Source organism: Hemicordylus capensis, chromosome 1, assembly GCF_027244095.1.
Source record: "Hemicordylus capensis ecotype Gifberg chromosome 1, rHemCap1.1.pri, whole genome shotgun sequence".
Classification (NCBI taxonomy): domain Eukaryota; kingdom Metazoa; phylum Chordata; class Lepidosauria; order Squamata; family Cordylidae; genus Hemicordylus; species Hemicordylus capensis.
The window spans coordinates 52,363,938-52,374,559 of record NC_069657.1 but is presented as its reverse complement, the minus strand read 5'-3'; the positions used below and the strand labels follow the sequence as shown (position 1 = coordinate 52,374,559).

General features: G+C 48.0%; 1 protein-coding gene across 3 annotated transcripts; it reads right to left on the bottom strand.

The window, feature by feature from the left end:
- Positions 1 to 2,235: 2,235 nt before the first annotated feature.
- On the bottom strand, positions 2,236 to 10,226 carry FOXA1 (forkhead box A1). 3 transcript variants are annotated; one of them, XM_053289972.1, is made up of 3 exons: positions 9,844 to 10,226; positions 5,170 to 6,403; positions 2,236 to 2,629 (listed from the first exon to the last, which is right to left on the bottom strand). In XM_053289972.1, exons 1-3 carry the CDS (start codon positions 9,916 to 9,918, stop codon positions 2,598 to 2,600), a joined length of 1,341 nt encoding a protein of 446 aa, XP_053145947.1. In that variant the 5' UTR covers positions 9,919 to 10,226; the 3' UTR covers positions 2,236 to 2,597. The 3 variants fall into 3 exon arrangements, with proteins under 3 accessions (XP_053145947.1, XP_053145956.1, XP_053145939.1); XM_053289981.1 differs by lacking the exon at positions 2,236 to 2,629 and adding an exon at positions 3,431 to 5,065; XM_053289964.1 differs by lacking the exon at positions 2,236 to 2,629 and having other exon boundaries at positions 3,431 to 6,403.
- Positions 10,227 to 10,622: the final 396 nt, after the last annotated feature.

The window sequence follows — 10,622 nt, the reverse complement described above, 5'->3', positions numbered from 1 at the left end:
TATTGCTATCAGTATGTGTTTAAAATTCATTATGACTTTGCAGCCTGTACAATTTCTTGGACCCCACAAGCTGAGTCAAAACCTTCTCCCCTTCCTTACATCGGTTTCCTGCCACAAATCAGAATTAGGATTCAAATTGAGGACACTAGCTAAAACTGCTGTCTTAACCATGCTTACCTGTAAATAAGTCCCATTGCATTCATTGGGATTTATTTTTGAGTTTTGACATACGTAGGTTTGAGCTGCAAGTCTTGTGGAGCCAAAAATGCTGGATGTAACCACTGTATCCCATGCATGTGCAATCAAAAGTAAGTCGCACAGAGGGACTTCTATATCTTTCCAAAAGCACAGAACTACAGACTTTAGCAGATAATTGCCAGTCACTTTGGTGGCACCAAATATGAAAAGGCCTATTTGACACCCCTTGTCCTTTCAAAATTTTGGCTCTGTCCTTGTCATGAATACTTGATAAGAGTAAGTAATATTGATCCAAGCAAATACACAAGCAGTCAGAGCCTCTCCATATTGAATCAGAAGTAAGTCCAGATGAATTCAATGGGACTTACACCCAAGTAAACTTGCTAAACCTTCTGATCCTCAAGGACTGGAAAGTTGCAAAGATTTCCCTTCCCCACTTTCCCTGGCATTTCCCTTCTCTCTGTTGGCAGGAGAGTTTTGAGAAACTGTGATATTGAGGTAGCCAGGCATTGCGCAGAGTGAAGCCACCCTCTAAAATTAACTTCCCACCTGAGGACATTACTATTGAAGCCATGGTTGCCTGGTACAGGGTTTCTTAACCTTGGGCCCCCAAATGTTGTTGGACTACAACTCCCATCAGCCCCTTTGTGGCTGAGGATGATGGGAGTTGTAGTCCAACAACATCTGGGGGCCCAAGGTTAAGAAACCCTGGCCCAGGATTTTCCATCCAGGTTTCCTGCATCATGCAACCTGGTTTGTTGCCCTGGGCTGCTCCTTTTCTCCAGCAAGCTTGGCTGGAACCGGCAGAGCAGAAGGGGGGGGGAGAGAGAGAGAGAGAGAGAGAGAGAGAGAGAGAGAGAGAGAGAGAGAGAGAGAGAGAGAGAGAGACTCATGTGCCACCCTCCCCACTTCCTTGCAGTTCTCATTTGCGAGCTAGCAGCAGTGAGGAAGACAGGACACTCATGTGTTCACCAGAGGCTTTAGAGTACCGGTTCACACCATTGTGTCCAGCTGTTCAGTATACTGATCCTAACTTGCCTGCAATTCTGGTTGGTTTCAGGCAGGGCTGTCCTTAGAACAGGGCAAGCAGGGTGACCACCCAGGCCCCACCAGCTTGTCACCATCAACAGTATATTAGTATTTAATAATAATTAATAATAATAAAAGCTGGAAGGGGTCCTACACTGGCTGGTTTGCTCTGGGCCCCGACTTTGCCAGAGCTGTCTAAGGACAGCCTTGGTTTCAGGGCCACCTATCCTCTGCTTGATAGAGAAAATTAGGAGCCAAGTATAAGCAGAGACTTTAGGGCCTTTTTGTTTGGCAGACCCTGTCCTGCAAAAGAAAGTTCCACCACTTACTACAATAACATTGACTTCTATACAACATCTGGATCCTAACCACCCTTAAGATACAAGTGTGTTGGGACCTTGTTAATAGTCTGGGAGCATCTAACTGCAGCGTTGCCCAAATCAAGCAGCTGTGTGATTGGTCCCTGGAATGGGAGACCATCTCATGTAACAGCAGGCTATAATGCATACAATTTTAAAAAATGGAAATGATTTCCATGAGGAATATATAGGGTTTTCTTTTGGTAAGGACCGCATCTGTGAGAGTGGGATTCCACCCACAGAAAGTTAACGATGTTCGTTTTTAAGGTGTCAGCAGATGATTTGGATTTTTTATTCCAACAAACTAATATGGTTATCCCTCTGGGAAGTGAATTTAGGACTCTTAAGATTTCAGCACATGAAACATTAACAACCAATTTGTTAAAAACATTAACAAATTTGGGCCTCAGCCCTGACTGACTGCCTTGCCTGATCTGAAGTTCTCTGGTTTTAAAGGAAATTGCTATCAAGTTAAGGCTGCAATCCTATGCAAACGTAATTAAGAGCCCCATTGTATTAAGTGGGGTAGTTTACCGCTGAGGAAAATGCACAAGATCAGGCTGTATCTGAATGTATAGGTTCATCTTTACTCTGAAGTGTGAGCTGCTGAATTCAATTAATCCCAAGTAAATGCCATAAAATAAAAGTATTGTGTGTGTTAATTGGTATATTTATATCTCACAGACTCAGCTTAACAACATAGTGACCATGAACCACAACAATATGGTCAATAATATTCACAGGGAACCTCTCAAACACTAACCAGTCTAGCACATAGATCTGGAAAACCTATGGCCAAAAATTATTTCACAATACACTTCAACTTAATCTCATGTTATTTAAATACATTCCAACTTCATCTCTTTTCAAGGGAGCTTACAAACGGTACCCAAAAGGTGTTTATTATGGCCGCCAGTCCAATTTCGCCCACTAATGCAATGTTAAGTTGCACTGTAAGTGAAATTCCCAGGCAATGGATTTCCAGTTAGTGCCAGTCTTTTGCAGAAGATGCTAGGAGACTTCCTTCGGCAAAGACTTTTTATCTGCGAAAGAAACGGCCACATAGGAATAGACACACACTGCTGCATGGAGTCAGTATCAATTATACAACTTCTTGTTTTGGTGTTTGTTTTTAAAGATAATTTAAAGAGGACGTGTCATTCCAGAATCTGTCTCTTGACTGGAAAACCTCACTCTGGTAAACAAGAAAAGCAGGGCAAAATATCCAGTTTTAGCACTCTACAGAGTGTCTGTTTTAAAAACTCTCACACCAATTTACTTCCCATTAAAGTCAATGGCAACATTACAGGCAATTTGACTGCCTGCAGACAGTTTGCCCTCAGTCGGGCAAATTAGAACTTCAGTCCTGCGCTCTGCAAAATAGAGCTAGAAGGTTTCTCACTACCATCATGAAAAATTCAGATTAAAGTATAACTACAGTTCTGTTTCCTCCCTCCCAACCTGAAATCAGCATTTCAGTTTGAAGAAAATCAGACCAAAATTAAAATTGTGCATTCTCCATGTGCAAGTGAAGAGGGATATTAATTGCACTGCCTTTTTTGCATAAAGCCTGAATATTTCAATTTGTGATAGACTTTTTCCTGCACTGTTGGTTAAATATTCAATAAATATTTAATATACATCTCATAACGCGGGTGTATAAAGATCCCATTCCTTAATCACAGCAGCCCCAATGCTCTTCTAATTTTCCAACCCAAAAGTGGGGAGGGGAGACTCTCTCGTTTACCCCTGCCTCTCTCTTACTTCTCCAGACAATTTAAATCCATATGGAAGCAGCCATTCTTCCAATAATGGAATCCAAGAAAATAACCCCAAAAAATAGCTCATTGATAATATTTGATTTATTTAAAGTCCTTAACTGCAAATGATCGAGAGAGAAAGGGGGGAAAAACATACTTCACGGCTTATATTGTCAATTTTTAAAAAATCAAAACATTTTCTCAATTACAATCACATTTATTATAAAATTAACATTTTTTATTTCCTTTAAAATGGTGTGTATCATTTTAAAACCGTCATTTAAAGCCATTTAAAGCTGTAAAGAAAGAAAATATAAACCATGCAAATAAATTAAGAACATTGAAAAAGCGAACAGGGGAAAAATAAAAACAAAACCGAAAAGATAAACCCGTCTGGCTACACTAAAACATCCTGTAAAAACTGTGGAAAGTGCATTAACACTGGATGAACGTGCTAACAACGGCGATAATTAAGCGGCCACAACAAATCCGGCAAGGGGCGGGAGTGAGTGGGGAATCATGGTTGAGAATAGATTGGTCTGAAGAGGGGAGAGAGGGCGGAAAGTAAATCTCCCTTTGATTTAGAATATTCTGCGCGGGAGGCTGGAACAGTAGTAACTTCGTTACAGAGAGTTATATAATTCTAGAACGCACGCAGGGAAAAGGATTCTGGGATTAAATAACCGGGTCATCCACGTGGCCAGGAGATTTTCTGCAGAAGCAGAGTCTTCAGTAACAGCTTGGGAAAAATAAAACGCCTTTAAATGGCTGTGACCTGTGTGACTTTCTATCATATCCCAGTCCCAGGCAAGAGTCCCATCTGGAACCCCAGCTCCCGTCTTTGCCATATGATACAAGAGGAGGCTCAGGATCTGGCCCATAGTCCATGTGCGCGTGACTTGTACCTCCCAAGGGTACCATTTCTGAACCATTCCCATCGATGCAAGGGGGGGGGGGCGATGAAGCGCTTCCGCCAAAACCCTGTTTTCCTCCCCCAAGTCTCAAAAGGACAGGCTGCCTTCTCTTTCTGCGGAGCTCCCCCTTTGGTGCTTTGCCTAATTCTCCGCACTCTGCTGTCCCTCATAATTTTCCTTGTTGCCTTTAATCTAAACATCTAAATTGGGTTTTTAAAATATTTTTCTGGAGGGGCCATAACTCAGTGTAGAGCGGATGTTTTGCATACAGAAGGGCCCCCCCAGGTTCAGCCTCCGGCAAAAAAAGCTCTTAGGGCTGGGGGAAACCTTTGCCTGAGACAGAGAGAAGCCATATAGCATGGACTCAGATAGACCCCGGGGCTGACTCACTGTTTATTGTTTACACTTAAAGCACCACCCCAAACCTGTAAATCTCGTGAGAATAAAAATCTCAAGGGGGAAGAAGAGGACAGGGAAATCCACTTTCCCCAACCCCCGTAATAATTATTGACTAGCTCCAAACCTCTTTCTGCCTTAGCCAAAGTCTACAGTGGCCAGAGGCAGACCTGGCGGTATATACAGTGTGTGCCTGCAATGTTGGATGGGAATCGCTGGATTTTCCAGGCCAAAAATAGAATAATCACGATGCATCGGGATACAGTAATAACAATAATAAAGTAACAGTCCTTTCTTTTGCGCTTTTGTGTGTGTTTGCTTTTTCCTTGTGTGTTTTTTTCTTTTTTTGCCCTTCCGCAACGAAGGCGCAGGGTGGGGAAAATCCGTTACTGCCCCTTTAGATGGAAATCTAGAGAGAGACAGACAGGACAGGGAGAGAAGATTCAGCTCGGCTAGCCCTCAAGTCCCTCCCTGTCAGCTAAGAGGTGTTTAGGACCGGTCTGGAATACACACCTTGGTAGTAGGAAGGCTCCAGGGCCGAGGGCTCAATGCCGCCCCTGCCGCCCATGGAGGCGCTGCTGAGGGGCAAGCCGCCAGGCAGGCCTGCCCCGTAGGAGGAATATTGCAGTGCTTGCTCGTAGGCTTTGAAGTCCAGCTTGTGCTGCTGTTCCGACGAGGACATGAGATTGTTGATGGAGAAGGGGTGGTTGAAGGAATAGTGAGGATCGCCCTTGAGGTGCAGCTGAGACTCGTGATGCCCCAGCGAGTGGCCCGGGTGGCCCAGCGAGGCCAAAGCCGGGCCGGTGGGGACAGAGGCCGCCGCCACCGCCGCAGCCGCAGCCGCTGCAGCCGCCGCGGCCACCGAAGGCTTCAGCTCGGCTCCGCTCCCGCTGTGGTCCAGAGCTTGGGGGCTGCCCGCGCCGGGGTTGGACGGGGAGGCCTCCAGCTGGCCTCCTTTGCCTTGGCCCCGGTGCAAGGGCGAGCTGCCCCCGCCGGGATCTTTCCTGCCTTCGCTGCCGTTGCTGCCGCCGCCGCCGCCACCGCCTCCCGCTTTGCCCCCGGGCTGCTTGTCGCACTTGAAGCGCTTCTGGCGGCGCAAGTAGCAGCCGTTCTCGAACATGTTGCCCGAGTCCGGGTGCAGCGTCCAGTAGGAGCCTTTGCCCGGCTTATCCGGCGAGCGCGCCACCTTGACAAAGCAGTCGTTGAAGGAGAGCGAGTGGCGGATGGAGTTCTGCCAGCGCTGCTGGTTCTGGCGGTAGTAGGGGAAGAGGTCCATGATCCACTGGTAGATCTCGCTCAGCGTCAGCATCTTGCTGGGGGCCTGCTGGATGGCCATGGTGATGAGCGAGATGTACGAGTAAGGCGGCTTGGCGTGCGGGTAGCTGCGCTTGAAGCTCTTGGCGTCGCGGCCGCGGCTCAGGTTGGAGGGCGCGTAGCCCATGGGGCTCATGCAGGGCGCCATGGCCCCGTAGGCGCTCAGGCCGTTCAGGGAGGCCTGTGGGCCGCCCATCGTGTTCATGCCCCCGGGGCTCAGGGCCGATCCCATAGCGGACATGCTGTTCATGGCGCCCCCCGTGCCCCCCGGGCTCAAGCCGGCGCCCAGGCTTGGGTTGGCGTAGGACATGTTGAAAGAGCCCGACGTCATGTTGCCGCTGGTGGTCATGGCGTTCATACTCATGTAGGTGTTCATGGAGTTCATGGAGCCCAAGCCGGAGTTCATGTTGCTCACCGGTACCGTCGAGTAGGCCTGGGGAGGTGACACAGGTTAGATCGGGGAAGGAGGCCAGGCTGCTGTGACATCCCCGCTCCCGCCCCATGTGCCAGATCGCAGGCTACTATTCTCCACCTCGGTTGTTTCCCAGTAACTACCCTTTCAGGATTCCTTACTCAGAACCACCTGGATGGAATTGAATCTCCACTTTTACTGTAAACTGCATGGAAATGCTATTAAATTCCACCTTGGCCCCACTCTTAAACTCCTCAAACTGGGCACAGAAATCGGTTAAAGGGGAACGAATAGGCCATGTTTACCCCAAACCTAGTACTATGTAGTCCTTGGATTATCAATTTTAGGTTTCAATGAGGTTCACTCTCTCTAATCCCTCTGCTCTCCGACACACATACAGGAAGAAATTATTTGCATTTGAAGAATACTGAAACAAACCATCAAACTATATGAAAAAATGAAACAGGATCTACATATGGCTGGCTTGCATTGGCAACATTCGCCATTCGTTTACATCTTTATTTATTTTTATTTCTCTATGTAAACCGTTTTGGGAACTTTTGCTGAAAAGCGGTATATATATATTCTCCAGTCGTTGTCAAAGAATCTTAGTCCCCAGTTAAGAGTGTTTTACATCTCCCTGCAAAATGATTCCTTATACTATCTATGGCTCGCACTGCCCACTTTACGAAATAAACTGGAGTCTTTCAGGAAGATATTTGTATGGGGCCTGCATTGGACCACGACCCTCTTATAAATTCTAATAGGTTAAGAATGACGGATTTGACTCAAATTATCTCCACTGCCCATAGTTTAGGAGCCGATGAACAGAAGGCAGGCAGCGGCCCAATAACCGCTCATTTTCAATCCTTTAGCTTCCACACTGGTGGGCGGATCATTGGAGGAAGGCACTCGCCCAAATAACAACCCGAACAAATGGCTCCTAAATTAGAGCCTGCGGGAAGTGGAGGTAGAAAGCCGCAATTATTACCCCACATCGTGGCAAAGGCGCAGAGAATCGCCACAACCCCGAGGGCGATCCCCAAATTCGATGTGGTGGAGCGAAGCTCTAACTCCAGAGAATTCCTTCCCTAAAAATGTTCTCTCACGGTTAAAGGCCAGTGAAGAGAAACGGGAGCTAAAAGGAACTCCTTCCCCGCCAGCTTGGCTTTCAGGACAGGAGGGCGCTTGATGGGCAGCCGATCGGACCCTAAGCGGCCTGATCGGCCAGCAGCAATGCCCACAAAGCAGGCGCCTTTCGAGGGAAATAGAGGCCTGCCCCCTTCCCAAAGCCACGAAGGATGGCTCCCTTGCTCCAAATTAGACCTCTCCGAGGTCGCAGTTTGCTCCTCGGTCCTTTCCCGGCGGGCGCATTTGGCTTTGGGGTGCCTGCCGAAGGCCTCAGTGAAGGAAAACAAACTTCTCAGCGCCTCTGGCCTCCTTTTCTTGGCGATGCTGTGCTCTCCTCGGCATCTTACAGCGCCTCGCGCAGCCGCCTGGTAAACGGCGAAGTTTCCCACAAGAAGGAACTGCACCTTTGTTGTCCCCAAAGAAAACAAGCAGCCTCTGTTACGGCTGCACCTTAGGAACACTCTGTTCAAGGGTGCTGGGGTCTCGTTTCCCCCCTTTTCAGACTTTGGTTAACTAAGCAAAATCCAATCAACCCAGGAGTCAAACCTTAATTCTGAAGGTTTTCCCCACAGACAGGACTAGGATAATAGACTTTAAAAATGTTCGGCCCGTCTTACGGTCTCATTACCAAAACAATGCAGCTGATGCGCGTTATTAGTTGGATTTAGAAAGCTGTATATGAAGGACAGCGTCCTGTAAATTCAGTTCTCAGAGGCCGATTCTTCTTGTGGTGGTTCATACAATACGTGTAGGCCGTGTTCTCTAATATAATTAGATTATTAGATTTCTGGCAGCTAAATGTATGGTGCTCAAGCTTTCTTCAGGGAAATATTTACAACTGTGTTTACATACCTAGCAGTGGAAGTATTGTGGACCAGAGAGACCTAGATAGTCTACCGTTATTTACAAATTATAGCAAACAAACCTAAGTCAGAACTACCTGCAATCAAAACTTCATATAATTGATAAGATGGGGTGGGGGGGGCTCTCGTATGTGTATACATACACACCCCTGTATAATTATCAACGGCTATCTATATGTATGTGTATATCTATATCTATATGAATGTACACCCATAAAAATAGGATTTTAAAAAATCAAGCGCAATGGTCTAATCGTGCTTATAAATGAAGGGCGCAGACCAGCATACAGGGGTCAGTTGAGTTTATAACTGGAGTCGGGAAGAGGCATACATTTAATCTAAAACCCTTCCTTTTCCCCCTATTGACCCTTCGGCATTAAATGGGAAGCCGGAATAGGCCTGCCTACACATATGTTGAACTGGTGTCTCTAACCTGCCTTCTCAGCGCAAGAGCCCTGGACGTAAACTCTGATAAGGCACTAAGAAATAGATCTGCTCTTTGTAGAGCAGCGATTATTTCTGCATGCCCTTGGATGTCCCCCCCACCCCCTCCATGCACTTATTTTTATTTTTGTTCGTATCATCGTGTTTCTTTCTTTAGGCACGTTTTTAAAGCTGCGTTCGCGGAGTTGAAGCCATTTAAAAACAAAACATTTCGCCCCGCCTTTCATTCCTATTCAGTCTGAGTGCCCATTCATTCCTCCATCGGGGTTTTACATGCCCCTCCACCCATTATTGTTCGTTTGGTCGTCTTTGATCTTTTCTTTCAGTTCTTTGGAGCATATTGTAAAATAAGGAACGTGGATATGAACGGACAATGCAAAGAGCTCAGGTTCTTGGTAAGGAGTCAGATCCTATTCTCGGCAGCGCCACCCGCCGGTCTCAGGCAGAATTGCTTCCTTTAAAAATATTGCCTTCCCCCCACCCTCAAAAAGCGCGTTGTAAAGTACACACAAATGATTATTTTGCCCAATTGAGTACAATATTAGCAGAGGTGAGGAGTGCGGGCGGGGAAGGCGACCGACAAAGCACAAAGCTTTTCCCAACGGGAAGGGGTTGTGGTTGTTTCCCCGACCCCCACCCCTACACACATTAAGGCCCTGCATGAAAAGACTCTAGCGTGGTTGAGAGCGAAAGGAGTTTGAGGAGCGCTCGTGTGTGTCCCAAAGTGTAAGCTTCGATTCTTAAAGGAGATCAATAAGTCCTCCTCCCACCTTCCCCAGCCACTCGATTGCCGCTGATCCCCTCCCCTCCCGCGGGACGATTGGAAATTAGGTGGATTCCTTCCTGGCTTTGCAGCCAGCTGTAGTGTTGGAAAAGGCAGATTTACAGCATCCGAATCTGGCGTGGGGACTCGATTCCCCTGAGGGGACTGATCCCTTTGCTAGCTGAAGCCCCCCCCCTCCTTCCATGTCTCCAGCCCCCCACCCCCCGATCACCTTCCGCCTGCCCCTTGGCGCCGCTCACCTCCTGCGTATCGGCGTAGTAGCTGTTCCACTCGCTCGTCTCATGCCCTTCCATTTTCACAGTCCCTAACATCATGGAGCCAACCTGCCCGGTGTAACCATCCAGCCCCTTCTGGCGAGCGACAGACTGCAGGAAAGGGAGCCCCCCCGAGTCTAGCGGGAAGCCAACCCTCGGGGAGGGCTCGACCAAGCCCCCCGACGGAGGCAGGGAGCGGTGCGTGGCGGCCAGCCACTTGAGAAAGTGAGGAAGTGCCGGCTGGGATGTGAGTGGAGTTGAGCTGATGTGGATCTTACGTCGCAGGAGCAACAGCACCCACCTCCTCCTCCTCCTCGCCGCCTCCTCCTTCACCTCCTCCTCTTCGCATTTGTCCGCCACACAAAGACGTTCGCACCTACAAAGCCGGAGATGCACCTGCAAACAAGGCAGTTCCAGTTCGTTTGCAACTCCCTCGGGGCGGCACTTTATTTGCAAAGCGGTGTAATTGGTTTAAGCGGGCCGAGCCCGGGGGGGGGGGGGAGTCGGGAAGAAGCAAAAAGGAGAGAGAGAGAGAGAGAAGAAGCGAGGAGGGAAAGAAGTGTGTGTGGGGGGAGGAAAGAACCCCTTTATTGAGTTATGTTTATTTCCAAAAGGAAGGGGGGGGGGTTTCCAATGCAAGTCGATGGGTTCGCCCTTCCTGCTTGCAGAGCTTAAAAAAGCTAGCCAGACCCTACGCAGGGGCTGTGCTGTCGACGGAGGTGGGTATTTCTTTAACCTAAGGAAAGCTGTTGTGGTTGGAGCAC